Consider the following 14,760-nt stretch of genomic DNA (forward strand, 5'->3'; position numbering starts at 1 on the left):
GCCTTCACAGGTAGGGTTGCTTCTGACGACTGAAGTATGCGAGGTGCCAGCCATTCCCTGTGGTTTCACTGCACTTGCGGGCGAGTTGGAGTCACTGACATTACAAAGCTAATATTTACAGGTGGGAAGGCATCCAGGTGGAGAGGCAGCAGTGGTGGAAAAAGCCCAAACATCCTTTCCACGAGTGTGCAAGCGTTGTGTGGGTGATGGGGGCACAGGCAGGGCAGCAGGGGCAAATGCTGATTCATTTTGGTCTCTTTTCCAGAGCCCCTGGAACCCTTTTCTGGGAGCTAATATCACTGACAGCCAGATAGGGCAGCTAGTGAAGTCTGTGGGATATGGGGTTGGAAATGAAGCAAATCCTCTCTTTCCCTGATAGTATGGGGATACTGTTGTCCCCGCTGTTTGGAAGAAGGAAACTGAAGTGACCCAGCTGAGTGACGTGACCCATGCTGCCTGGAAAGCAGAGTCACACTGAGAGAGAGCCTTCTTATTTTCAGTTCTGCTTCCAGGATGCAACTCTGTCAGCAAGTAGTAATCAGAGACGGAGCTGGTGGGAGCCCACTCTCGTGTTACAGATCTGTTGGGAGGTTGGACAAATGGACCCACACACGTGCTAAGCTGCAGTACAGGGCAAGCCCTGGCCAGAGTCATATTTACTGCTCGGTCTATCTTGTACAGATCTCCAAAGGAAGCTTCAGGTTCTGTAGAAATGCTGTGGTTACCGTGTGTTCCTCTCACCCTCCATGCAGGACATATGATGGGAGGAAGGAGGCTGGCCAGAATGCGTGTGCTGTTGCCAAACAGTCCTACCTGGCACGTGGATGCAAATCACCACTTGTAGGTTCATCTGGCACCATTTTGGTTTCATGGTGGGGCAGCCACAGAGCACTTCTTGGTAGCATTCTTTCCCATCTCCTCTGGCTGTCCACAGCACTTGAGGATCTGGCTGAAGCATGGCATTATAGACGTGTGCCTTGCCTCATTTGGCGCGGCGCTGCAGTGTCACCATGATCATCTGCTCCTCCAGCAGCCGGGCTGATGACTCTCCCAGCACCCTGCCCGCAGCCCCCAGATGGGCACCAGCCTCTCCTCTGCTTTGCTGTCGGGGAGAAGCTGGAAGAGGGACTTCTTTGGCAGAGTGTTATTAGACGCTCATCAGTGCCATAGAAGATAGAGCTTCAAAGCAGGGCTGCTGTCAATCCCGCCTGCCCGGCACGGCATTGTTCTTTCTTTCTCATCCCCCCTCTGTCTCCAGAGGAGGCTTGCTTCTCTTGGGAGTACTGAGTGGTTATTTGTAAAACTTGTTCCTGACTACATTGACACCTACTTTCCTAAAATGTCTTTGCATTGAGATCGTGCATAAGTTTCTTCACACTTAGGCACATCTTGAAGGCTTGCAGGTGCTGCTGTCGCCTCTGTCCTTATCGCTTGTCACCTCATTTTGCTGCTGGAACTTCAGCAGTCCTCACAGGAGCTGGAGACTTCTCTCCCTGGCTCAGGAGGGCTGTTGCTCAGTGAGGTTTGCAAGGCAGGGCTATTCATCTGCCTTCTCGAGCTGCTGGGACCTGCCTTGGGCACTGCAGACTCCCAGCTCTCTTACATTATGTCCGCAGATGTCCTGGCAGAGCTTTTGCAGTGTTATTGCATGATACCCATAGAGGTGACAGTATTCTGTCCCTTTTGACAGGTATGCTGAAGGGAGTTTATTTACTTGTGTCTAGCTCTGCTTTGCCAAAACAAACGTATTCACATGCTTCCCTCATTTCCATCCCCATGCTTAGGTCCTGGAGAGAAAGTTTTCCACTGTTCACATTGTGCTGGGTTCTCCTCCAGGAGGGTATCCGATGTCTCAGCCCCCGCCAGCTCAGGGCAGCATGACTGCTGGCCCTTCTCACACTGAGGCCTAAAGTCGGTGTCCGGTCTGGTGGCTGCAGCATCTGCAGGGAAATAATGAGGCTGTCGAGCCTCTGGTGAGGAATATTTTAACCTGCGTTCTCAGGTGTTGCATCATTAATGAAGTGTAATGTGAAACATAAACTAGCCGCAGGATTTACGGAGGAAATCTGTAATATCTCTTGTCATTACTGCAATTCATTAAAGTGGGAGATGGAGGTGACCCTGAAAGAATCCTTCACTGAGGTGTAATTAAGGACTTAAATATAGTGTATATGTTTGTCTCAGAGATTCTACTTCGTGTGCCTAAAACCAGAAACATGTCAAAGAGCCCACAACTTGTTACTCAAGTTCGTGGGCACCTGAACCCACATGAAAAAGATTAATAGGAATCGTGATGTTTCTAGATAAAAGAAGATGTCTAATAGCAGGGTCTTGTGGCTTAGAGTGGATACAGGAGAGTGGAGTTTTGTAGTGGTGAGAAGTGGGATTGTGGTCACTGAGTTCTGAAGGAAAGGCTTCGTGTTGCAGGGACTTGACTTTGGTCTACAGAGACAAAATAAAAGACGGCACAGATGGTTCAGAGGGAGGGCTGTGGCTGGCAGTGGTTTCTGTTCGCTAATTCCCTGGAGTATGGTGCTTCAGATGTATAGCAGGCTTATTTAAGCAGTTGCCCACAGTCTGAAGCCAGCTCGCATGGCACCGTCTAGCGACCCACCAGATGTGGTGGCTGTGGGTGGACAGGGCTGGCGCAGCCTCTGGGTTGCCATCAGCAGCGCGGGGCCTGCCGCCTCGTCCCTCTGTGTGGGATGTGTGGTGGCTCCGACTCACCCAGCTCCCCTGGGGCTGCTCACCATGGCTCTCACCTGGGGTGGCAGGGACCAGCCTCCGGGTGGACGGCTCGCCCACCTCACAACCTCTGTAGGAGGGCAGCTGAGGTGGCTGGGGGACGAGGGTTGTGCAGATGGCAGCGGTCAGAGGTTCCCGGCCGTCTTGCTGTGTGTTGGGAAGTGTTCTTCTCCTGGCTGTGGGACGTGGATCCAGGAAGGCAGCTCGGAGCTGCATGAAGCCAGGTCTGCAGCAGTGCAGGCGGCAGGCTCTGTCATTTCCCTGAGAGCCGCCATGCTCTGCTGAAGTATTTAAGAAACTACTAATTAGGACGAGACAGTTTTAGTAGCAGGACAGGAAAAGCAGAGCAGGAAGGCAGAGGGATTTTCATGGGGAACGGAGGCCGTCTTGACATCTTCTGCTCACCAAGGACAGGAAGGAGCCGAGGCTGTTGAGGTCTGAACTCTTCTTTGAGGTTGTCTCCAGACACTTGGTAGCACAGGGGAAGGAATTTGTGTAGCCTCCAGGGACGTCAGTTTTAAGGAGGTTCCAGAAGCGTGTGGTACCAGGGACAATGCCTCAAAAGAGGCCTCACAGAGGCCACCTTGACAAAGAGTGCTCTGCTTTAGACACGGCTATTTTGAAAGTGCAATACATTAGACATACCTGGCAGATCCCCTGTTCATTGCCTTCTTAACCCGGGCGTGTATATGAGTTTTCAGGCCTGTGCCTCTCTGGGGAGAAGTGGAAGATATTTATTTCAGGAGTGTCTTGTGCGCATCATTTATATGCTGAACACATGCCGTGCGCTTTCTACAGTATTTTTCAAGCAGGCTCTGTCGTTCTCCCAGCAGTCAGCAAGCAGCCTCTGGTTACAGCGCGCTGGCAGCTCTGCAGGTACTGCGGAAGGTCTTACTGCCTACTTAATACAGGGCAGGGGCTTGGTCTCCTGCCACTGCAAAGGCCACGTTTATAAATCAGCACTAAGTGCCGTGAATGAAACAGAAGAAAACATCAGTGACTTTCAAACTGTTCCGTCTTTAGTCCCCAAAGTGTATTTTTCGCCCTCTGGGCTGAGGTGGGTGGATAGGGAACTTTACCTCATTCGCTTCCCCGAAACCTGTTGGAAGTTGTGGTGAGGCGGCGGCCTGATTTGTGCACGCATGCAGAAGAGGGCCATCTGAATTGTAAATAGCACCTGCTAAATTATTATTAAGTGAAAGCCGACGTGGGAGGAGTTCTTTGGAAAGGAAAAAAAAGTCGGGTCTTTTAATAAAAGTCATTCAAATTAATATTGTCCCCTTTCTGCACACTACATACTTCAGCTCACGTGGATGCTGCAGGGAGTTACCTAAGTCATGTCAAGGGCAGGGAAGGCCCCATTAAATCCAGTTACTATCAGTTGTGTGATAGCTTTAAATGGCCACACTAAAACTCATTATTAAAGAAAGGAACTATCAATTTTATTTAATGCATCGCGCCCAGCCTTGATTCAGCTCCCAGCCCAGAGAGTCGCCAGGCGTGCGTGGGGGCGATATCAAAATGAGCCCCGTGCTCTCCAAAGCCTAGGAGGAGGATGCTCCTTCCCCAGAGGCTGGCTCTGGGGCATGCTCGAGGGCTTCGCAGCCACGGGGCTGGGCTGGTGTGGATCGCTGTGCCACAGCGATCTGGCATCGTCACCAGTAATCAAAAGGCTGAAGGTGTAAATCGTATTGCAGGCTGCAAGGTGGAATTTGATCCCTGTAGCAAGCCCTCCAACTCCTGTGCACGTGTACTACTATTTCTACCATTGCTGTGGAGTAAAGATCTTTTTTTTAAAAAAAAAAGAATATGCCACCAGCACGAATTGAAAATGTCCTCAGGAAATTTGAGGTTGTGTTTTTCTCACATTAGCTGCACAGGCAAATTTGCAATAAAAATGACTTCGCTGCGGAAGCCTTCCTTTCCCATCACCAAGCTGTCAGTCAGACTGTAATTTCTTGGTATCGGACCATGCTGAAGTGCTAGCCGAGCTATTCTGTGACATGCGACCCTAAAACCTCAGATGTGAAAAAATAATTTTGGATGGAAGGAAGAAGATTTCATACAGGGAAAAAAAAAATATATCTTACAATAAAGTACAGCCTCTGAGACGGGTGGCGGTGGCAGCAGTGGAGTCCAAAGTCCTCCCGTGAGCCACCGGACAGCCCTACTTCCTCTACTCCCCTGTTTTTGGGGTAACAGGGTGCCCTGTTCCTGTGCGAACAGCATTGCAGGGACAGCAAGGGGCTTGTTGATGTGGAAACCAAGCCCTAACAACAACTCGTTTCACCGAGGGGCACAGGCAGCCATCTGACGTTGACTATGTTGAGTGACTGCTGACCTTGTTTTTAGCGTCAGCTGATATCGACTGGAGCTCTGCCAGTTTGCACCAGTTGAAAGTCTGGCTCTTAATGGTGGTGATTATCCTGGTTTTCACAGCAGCACTGAGAAAGTTGCAGCTGCTGTGCTCCGCATCTAAGACTTTAATTTGGGGGAGACTGAGTCTTCTGGGGTTATTTCCAGGGGAGCATGTGAGAAGAACCTCTCTCCTTCTGCGTCAATCCTTTTTCCCCCTTTTTATTTTATATGAAGAGATATTGCTCAAGCACACCACGAAATGAAAGCCATAAAGCTATAAATTACACCTCGGCTAGCTCCACAATATGTTACCAATTACATCTGCTTTATTATTCGTGTCCAGGGGGAAAACATACATCAAGCCAACCCCACTCCCCAGAAAGGTTGGTACTGTACTAGAAAGAACACCGTGACTCTTCTTAATCAGTGGAAAAACAAACACAGCTTCAGCTCACTCACACACAACGTTTGTGTCCAGGATGACAAGCTGAGTAATACTGCTGCGGTTCTCCAAGCCCGCTGCGTGCTACGGCATCTGTGGCCACATCATCACCCTATGGAAAGGAGAGGAGAGAAAGCTCTTAGAGGAGCAGGGAGCTGGGGGATGAGTTGCAAGAGCCTTGGAAATTGCTGCCCAGTAGGCTCGGGAGGGAGGAATTAACATGAATCGCAGCAAACGGCATCAAAAATGACATTAAAGGCAGGGGGAATGCCTGCAAAGGAGGGCATGTTGCGGTTTGCAGGGCTTTGGTAGTGAGGAGTAACATTCATGTTGTTCAACGTGGGTGTGTATGTGTATGCATGTGTGTAAGTGCACCTGTGTGCGTACGGACTCCGGAACATCTTCAGAAGAACAACAGGGACCAGTGGAGAATGGGCTTCTTTTAGGAAAGGGAGCTGAGAGGTCTCCACGTGAAGGAGTCGTCCCTGTGCATTGCCAAGTTCATTGTGTTGTTGCTGAAGCATTTGTTCAGCTTCTAACTTCTTAAAGTTGCAAACAAGTCAAGGTTATGTTTGTGCTTAATAATTCAGCAGCGGTGCCAGCTCAGCATATTGTCTTTTTCTTCCCTAGTCATTCTGGTTTATTAAAAAGAAACGCAGACGACGGACGGAAGGGTTGAAGGAGCGTGTGCCTTTCTGCTTTAACTCTCACTGGGCACTGGCTTCTTCCGTAGGAATCCCTGTAGACCTGTGGGGTTGTTTATACCTTTGCCCCAGCAGCACCATCCCCACCCTGGGAAGGGAGAGCCAGCAGCAAGCCAGGACCTAAGAGTCCTCTTCTCTGTGGACCACCTTCTGAATAAGAACATTTTCTGTTTCAGTGGGACGTTACCCAGATTCCTCAGTCAGCCTGTCTCAATGATGCTTTATTTTGACTTTGATTATGAGGTTGTGGGATTCTTTTTTTTTGAATAACGGTGTAGAAGATCATTAGCTCTCCTACGGGCAAAGAAGCTTGCAGTAAAATAGTTTTTTCTTTTCTTAAAAAATAAATTATATTAGGACTTGATTCCAGCACATGCTAATTTGTACCTTGTATCGTTAACAATGCCGTTTATTTCCAGGGGATCTGCTTTCCAGTGACAGTGTTGTCACTGTGAATAAGAGTAGATGAACAGAATTTTACAAATCTGAGACAACTAAGAGCACACGGTGAAGCTCGTGTTGTCTAACTCCCATCATCAGTGTCCCTGAGCAGAGACGAGCATTATGCACGATTCCCACACACTGACTTGGCAAGCAACCTGAGACATCATCTGCTGCTTCTGTCCTGGCTCTTCAGCTTTGTCAGCACACCTCCACTTGTCATGGTGTGTCATCTCCTGGTCCCATCCTGGCTCTCTGCAAGCCAGAAGCTACGCAGTGGTTTTATGGGGGTAAACAGAGGTCTTAAGTCATATCTGCCAAACTCGTTAATACAGGATGAGCCTGAGGATTTCAGATTTGGCCTCCATAGGCAGAATGCTTTGCAGTATTTTACATCAGCAAAAGAGATCTAGGTATATTCCTGGAGACAATGGGAATAGGAGTCTCCTTAGGCAAAGGAGGTAAAAATAACATTTACATTCTCATTATTAAAAATGAGAAGGGAAAGAGCAAGAGAGCAGAAGTCTCAGTGTTTGTTAGTATAGTTCAGCTGGGAGTAATGATTTATTTTAGAGCATAATTTTTTATTTCTGTTGAATACATATTTCTGGAAGAACTTGATTTTTGTGCGTGCGCTGTATCTGAAGGCTGCATCCCATTCTCCCTTATTGCCACTGAACAAATGAAAAAAGCTGGGAAGGCATCTTGACACTGTGGTTTCACTCTGGTGTTTTATTGCAGGTATGGCCTCGCATGTGCAAGTTTTCTCTCCTCACACCCTTCAGTCAAGTGCCTTCTGTAGCGTGAAGAAACTGAAAGTGGAGCCGAGTTCAAACTGGGATATGACTGGGTACGGCACACACAGCAAAGTCTACAGCCAGAGCAAGAACGTGCAGTCCTCCCAAGCAGCCGCCGCAGCAGCCGTCAACGCTTCCCTCCAGATCCCCAATCCAAGCATCCCTTACGAACAGACCATCATCTTCCCAGCAAGCACGGGGCACATCGTGGTGACGTCCGCCAACAGCACTTCTGGTGTGGTTGCAGTGTCTGGGCAAACACTGGGCGGGCCACACAACCTGATGCGTCGCAGCACTGTGAGCCTTCTGGACACCTACCAAAAATGTGGACTTAAGCGGAAGAGTGAGGAGATAGAGAACACAAGCAGCGTGCAGATCATCGAAGAGCACCCACCAATGATTCAGAACAATGCCAGTGGGGCCACCGTAGCCACCGCCACCACCTCCACGGCCACCTCCAAAAACAGTGGCTCCAACAGCGAAGGGGATTACCAGCTGGTGCAACATGAGGTGCTCTGTTCCATGACCAACACGTACGAAGTGTTAGAGTTTCTTGGCCGGGGGACCTTCGGACAAGTAGTGAAATGCTGGAAACGTGGCACTAACGAGATTGTGGCCATCAAGATCCTAAAGAACCATCCTTCCTATGCCCGGCAAGGCCAGATTGAAGTGAGCATCCTGGCTCGGCTGAGCACAGAAAGTGCGGATGACTACAACTTTGTCCGCGCGTACGAGTGCTTCCAGCACAAGAATCACACGTGCTTGGTCTTTGAAATGTTGGAGCAGAACCTCTATGATTTCCTAAAACAAAACAAATTCAGTCCTTTGCCCCTTAAGTACATTCGACCAATTCTCCAGCAGGTAGCAACTGCCCTAATGAAGTTGAAAAGCCTGGGACTGATTCATGCTGACCTCAAACCAGAGAACATCATGTTGGTAGACCCATCCCGACAGCCATATAGGGTCAAGGTCATAGACTTCGGTTCAGCTAGCCATGTGTCTAAAGCTGTGTGTTCTACCTACCTTCAATCCAGATATTACAGGTAAGACACTGGGCTCAAGTAGCATCACTAGAAGTATTTTACCTACTGGAGTTTTCCTTCTTTGCTGCAAATGGATGAGAGTCATCCCTTAATCCTAAACTGGGATGGCTCTTAGAAAGCCTTGTTGGCAATAGGAAAAAAAAAAAATGGTATCCTTAGCTCTTGGAGTCTACTTACGTAGTCAATTTGTAAATAACCATAAAATGCTGACTATTGGAAAAAAAAGAATTTGCCACATTTCCTTTCCAAGTCAACAAAAGTGGGTTCTTGGTTTCAGAAAGGCCTTAACCTAAGCAATTAATCCATATGCTAGCTGTATCTTCCAGCTTTTGTTGGTAAGTGAAAGCAGGGATTTTTCAAAAACAAGGTTGGCCAAACACACTTTTCTCCATGTGGGATGCTGTTGGTAAGGATGAATGGGTATTGTCAGTAATTCGGGGTTGGAAGGAGGACCTGTCAAAGACTGCTGATTCCCACTTGCAGAGATTTTAACTGCAAGTGTGTCGTGCTAGGATAGAGTTTATGACCTCTGCATAGGTGCATGCAAAGCAAATGTGTGAACCAGCTGCATTCTCCTTCAGTCTGTCAGTAAATGAGCCTCTTCTCATAAGCCTGGAAGGTCATCGTCTCGTCTCCAAGACACAAGTTGCTTTCATAGATGTTCTCCTCAGACCTTCTTTTTGGTACCGCTCAGCTTGATTTGGCATCCCAAGGGCCGAGAAAAGCAATTCTATTGCTAGCTCAAGCTTGGGTGGGAGGAAGTGGAAAAAAAAGGCATTTGTCTTTAAAGGACAGCTGAATTTAGAAATGTTTAGGCCACGTTTTTCTTATTGTAATTCTGTGAAATGGGGGCAAAGAGAGAAAACGTAATCCTTGATGAACTGATTTAATGAAAATTTGTCCTGGCATCGTGCACAGCTCATCAGCTGGGTTACAGAAAAGCAGGGTAGTTGCTCTCTTTGTAAATAGGAAAGAACTCTGTCCTATGGATGGAGAGGATTGGGAAAAAAATACATCATGAGTTGATTTCAGACCCTTTTCCTACTTCATAAACATCCCACCAAAAAAGCCTTCCAGAGCTCTGAGTTTAGTAAGAGTTAATTTTCACAGGAACAGGAACTTTGACAATGTAGCACTGCAGCAGCTGATTTTTATCTGCTTGTCCTTTACTCTGAAGGAGGCCAGAAAAAAATCCCCAGCCCTAGTTTGTACCTCAGAAGAGGCTTATTAAATGAAATATTCTACCTGATGACAGTCCCATCCTCCAGGAGAGACATGTTTCTGTGGTAAATATGCAAAAGCTTTTAGGGTTGCAATTACCTGGCAGACTAGTAGAAAAAAAAAGAAAAAAAAAAGATAATACAGGCATTTTGTTGTTGAGTTATCTGTGATTCTGCATTAGCAGCCTAGGTCCCAAGCTGAAAGACAGAAGGGGCAGCCAAAATGAAATATGTGACAGAAAGCAGAAATGAAAGAGAAAAATGGTTCATTCTCAGCGACAAACAAGGAATATTTTTGTGGTAGTCTCTGGGGAGGAAACGGCTTGATAAAAATTTGCTTTTTATATTTTAAATGTTATTCCTGCCTGGTCTGAAGTTGCAGCTTGTTAGATAATAAGTTCTGTCTGTCTAATTCCTCTCTTGTTTTCCATGCCTGAATTGTCGGGAGGAGGGGGAGAAGGGGCAGCGGTTCACTGGGAAGAAAGAAAAAAAAGAAAAAAAGAAAAAAAAAGAATCTTGTTGGGATGAATTACATCGGCAGGGGGCTGCTGATGAAGCTAAATTCAAGTCATGAGGAAAATTTATATTCTTCTTCATTTTCTGATGGGGAAAAATACAGCACAGAATAAAGACCTATTCTACTCCAAAGAGAAGGAACTTTAATGCTAGGGGAAACACAGGACATTATAAAGATTTCATGTGTCTTCCATTTAATTTACACTTGTTTTGCTTGCTAGAGTGTAAAAGACAAGGGGATGACTTCCAGAAACAGCACATTTAAGCTGAATGTGAAGGAAAAGCTTCCTGAGAGTAAAACCTTTTAGGCTCTAAGTAGACATGCCAGCAAAGTGACTTGCACATTTAAGGAAAAACTAGGCAGAGCACTAAGTACAGAGGTTGGTTCTCAGCTGGAGGTTTTTTACTGTGAGCGTTTGGGAACAAATTCCTAGATCATCCCCCATATTTAAGTAACAAATTTTTATTTTCCATCTTTTTTTTTTTTTTTTTTTTTTTTAAACACTACTTTCAGGAATGTGATGGCCAACTCCTTTCAAGTTCTGTGGAGCCCTGTTAATTCTCACAGCAGTGTAAGACATTTTCTGCTCCTATAAATGATAGGCATACTTCCTTCTTCCTGAGGTGGAAGGGAGAAGGGTCTTTAAACAAACTTTATGTTCTTTCTTGACCAGAATCTGTGTTCCAGCATAAGCTAAAACAGTCCCAGGGCTGCTTTCTCTTTGCTTGCAGATAGTACCTGAGCGATTTGCCATTGCTGCCATGTAACATGCTCTGAAGATACTCTGAGATCCCCAGACAAACTTCCTGTGAGCAGGACAGTGGGGAGATGGTGTATTGCACCGCTGGAGCAGCTCGAGAGCCCTCACTGAGTGCTCCCACACCAGGAATATTTCTGTCACATCAGGAATATTTCTATCAGTTTAAGCCAGTTCTCTCCAGCAGGACTGCAGTGTTGTTGGTGGCATGGCAGAACAGAAGGTATCAAAAAAGGTCAGCAAAATGTCTTTAGTTTAGCAAAACTTCTCTCCCATCCCTCTCGGAGGACGTAGGCTCCTCCAGGCTAGATCTGCTGCCCTAATTGATACTCCGGAGATTTTCCTCCCTCTCTGCTGACTGTAGGGGACCTGAGAGGTGGGCCGTGCTGGGCTAATGTGCGCCTCGCATGAATGCCCTCGCCTCTGAGAATCCTTTGGGAACGCCAGATCCCTGGTGCCTGCCCCAGACCCACGCTTGGTGAAGGGTGGTGAGCACCAGCCAGCACCTGGCTGGAGCAGCACCGGCACTGACTCCACACCTAAATGACAAGGGACCGATGGCAGGCTGAAGGCTTCAGCTGAAGGAGATGGGCTTCCTCGGGGAGCAGCCTCCTTCCTCCTGCACATCTTCAGTCTGTAAATTTGCTGTGGTACAAATGTGTCTTCTTGAGACCTGCATTTGTCGTATAGTGCTCTTGCCCTCATACAGGACCTGTCTGGTTGCCATTCAGATGTGCAAAGGACAGTGGTCTTAGCCTGCCTCCAGGTCACCCTACTCTTTCTCTTATTGCCAGCCAAGTTGCTCTGGGTCTGATCAGTGACTCTTGGAGGAGATGAGTAAGTGGCGGCTCAGACACGGTCTGTAAGTACCTGCACGGAGGCAGGACAGTTAGCGGTGCAGGAGCAGAACTTTGCAGCTGGGGGGTTACCCAGGCACATTTAGGCTAGAAATGGTGTGATATTCTCACAGGGCAACAGATCAAAAAGCAGTGATAGTGCTTGCAACATGGGCTGTCTTCATGGGATTTTATTCTTTTCCTAAAAAATGCCACAGTCTGAAGGGGAAATCATTCAGGTAGGCTCTGTGATCTGTTTTTCAGGAGGTCAGAGGGATGAATGACCAGAGACTCCTGCTGGGTTTGTAATCCATGCATGGATAGCTTCCTGGGAAAACTCAATCCTGCAAAATGCAGGGCTCAGGCTTCAACAGATGCCCCCAGACATTGGAGTCAACATTCACACACCACCGTGAAAAGAGGGATACCTTCTGGGAGGGGGATGACTTCTCTTTGGGGCACTACCACCGTGTTACGTTGCCTGCTTGTTTTTGATTTGCTGCTCAGCTGAAGCAGCTGCTGTGCTACACCCCAGAGATGACTGCGTTTCACTAATTAATGGCATAATCACCTTACGAGGTTTAAGTCTTTCAGAATTTGCAAAGTAAATAGTGGCTGTCACCCCTGCACTGTTAATGGCCAAGTGTAGCTTTGATGCCTTGTTCTCCAAAGGCTTTGGTATGTGGCATGTCTGGCCATGGGTTGAGACGTCTGCCTTGTAGGTAAGTGGCCTTTGATCAGGTGGTTTGATAACAGAGAATGAAACTGAGTGTCAGTTTGAGGAGGTGGTTATCTCTATCGGTCTCATTTCAGACACTGCAAGAAGATACACAGGCATGAAGAGCTCTGTGCATGAGTGCCTTGTGGAGTAAACAGTGAGGCTGTGCGGGTGGGTTATAGCTGTGAACGCTTCGCCAGGTGAGCACTGGTCCGGAGGAATGAAAGGGGCAAAGCTGTCTCTGTCCTCTCTGTCCTGCCACACGTGGACATCAGGTATCATCCTCCAGCCACACACAGCAAAGTGGATTCCTGAGCAGCGTCACCACCTCCTCCTCCCCATCGTGTGACTCAGAGCACGCGTTGTTCTGGCCAAAACTGCCCTTCCAGTGAGGCAGCAGTAATGGCAGCAGGGATAGGCTGTGCTTATTAGGTTAGTCAGTGAGCTGGCATCTGTTAAGTCCTTGTATAACAGTGCTAATGCACTTAAATTTCAAAATCTTCTGCTGTTCTGGACTTGCAAAATCATCTCTGTTTTAGGCTTGACTGCATTTGCAACTGTGGAACCTCATTGCTCTGCCAGTCTGCTTCAGTCCTACCTGCAGCATTCACCGCTTTGCTGGCTCTGTCTCTCCAGGGTAAAGAGCTGGATAGCAAGATGGTTTTAGGAGGGAAGTTCCCTCTGGGGACTAGAACAAACCCACCAGGTTGATTGCTGAAACTCGAGCTCCAGACTGTGGGCACAATGTCTGTGGTCACTGCACCTTGCTTGCTGCCTGGCCCTCACTGCTGCAGCACTGAGTTTCCTTGTGTATATCTAGTTCAGCTGCACATTTCCAGGGGTGAGAAGCTCGCAGGCATTTCTGCTGCTCCAAAAGGATCATGAAGGAGTTGCACATCTTGTTGCTGACCCATGTCTTGGCCAAAAGGTGTGTTCAATGGACAGATGGTAGGCACAGGGCTACGGCTCTCCAGCACCAAGCACCTGCCCAGCCCCTCGAGCTGACCTCTCCCCGCTTGTATGTAGGGGAGGACGCACTGGCACAGGCAGTTCCCCTCTCCCTTCTAATTTCTTACTGCATTGCAATGATTTCTGTCTGAAGTATGACAACACTTTGCATGAGAGCATCTGACAGCACGCAGACTCATACTCCTTCAGCAGTGGAGACTCGGTTTCACTCAGTGGTGATATGCCTGTTAGGGTTACAGGCTTGCAGAACACTGTGGAAGGCATTGTGAAGGAAAAGAAGCCTTCCAACTCTACTATTTTAAGCAGTCTTTCCTTTCTTTCCCAAGGACACCAGAGTTTGGAGTTGTTTTTTTTTTCAGAACCAAAATCCAGCAGATTTTTTTTTTTTTTTTTTTTGCAAAACCAACACCAGGATTAATTGAAACTTGGTTTCTTTGTATCCAGACCACCAAGTCTTGGAAGGGAACGGACACTCAGCTGAAAGCTTTTGGCTTTGTCCCATCTCTGTGATAGTCAGGCCAGGTTGGTTTTTGGTTTTACAAAAGTGAAGCAAAGACAGTTCTTTGCCAAGTTCCTTTGTGTATAAATCACCCCAGAGCAGGGATGGTGAACAGGTGGCGTGCCCATGATGCATCCAGCAGAAGATACGCAGTGTGTATTTCAAAATAACTCCCTTTCTGGGGTCTAATTTAAAACAGAAAAGCCTGTGCTTCAGCCTAAAAAGTCTCTTCAGACTGGAGTTTCCCTTGGGTTTTCTCTGCCGAAACCTTCTAACAATTTCCCTAGGCTTTTTGCTCTGAGCAGACACCGCAGCTGCCCCTTTGTCCTGTCCACGTTACCGATCTCCCCCTCTCTGCCCCTGCCTCTCCCTCTTGTGATGCTGATGGCGCTCGAGAGGAGCCCTGAGTGTAGTCAGAGCGGTTGTCTCAGGGGGTCTTTGTTATTTTTTTAATCAAGTTATGAAGTAGGCCCTGTTATTGACTGCCAGGCCCAAGAATATTTGTAACAAAGGGTTGTTTGCATGGGAAACGACTGGGAGGCTTTCCCAAGCAAAGCGAAGCCATCATCCCCTTTGCGGATGGGCTGAGGAGAGGGAGAAGTCTTGTGCTGCTCCCTTTTGGCTCATCCGTGTCTGAACAGTGGAACATTCAAATATCTCATCTGAGTGCTGGGCTGGTTCCTTTTGCCCCTGCTGCTCTCCCTCAGTCCAGCT

General features: G+C 47.7%; 1 protein-coding gene across 8 annotated transcripts in view; it reads left to right on the forward strand.

The window, feature by feature from the left end:
- The window catches only part of HIPK2 (homeodomain interacting protein kinase 2), a 113,943-nt gene that overhangs the window by 20,740 nt on the left and 78,443 nt on the right, over nucleotides 1-14,760 (forward strand). For 7 of the 8 annotated variants that reach the window (XM_035342296.1, XM_035342301.1, XM_035342289.1 and 4 more), the window contains one exon: nucleotides 7,432-8,530. In XM_035342296.1, coding sequence (XP_035198187.1) covers nucleotides 7,432-8,530 — 1,099 coding nt within the window. Of the gene's footprint in view, nucleotides 1-2,829; nucleotides 2,835-7,431; nucleotides 8,531-14,760 lie in introns of those variants that run through there. The other variant, XM_035342307.1, reaches the window with a different exon arrangement.

Source organism: Oxyura jamaicensis, chromosome 1, assembly GCF_011077185.1.
Source record: "Oxyura jamaicensis isolate SHBP4307 breed ruddy duck chromosome 1, BPBGC_Ojam_1.0, whole genome shotgun sequence".
NCBI classification, from domain to species: Eukaryota; Metazoa; Chordata; class Aves; order Anseriformes; family Anatidae; genus Oxyura; species Oxyura jamaicensis.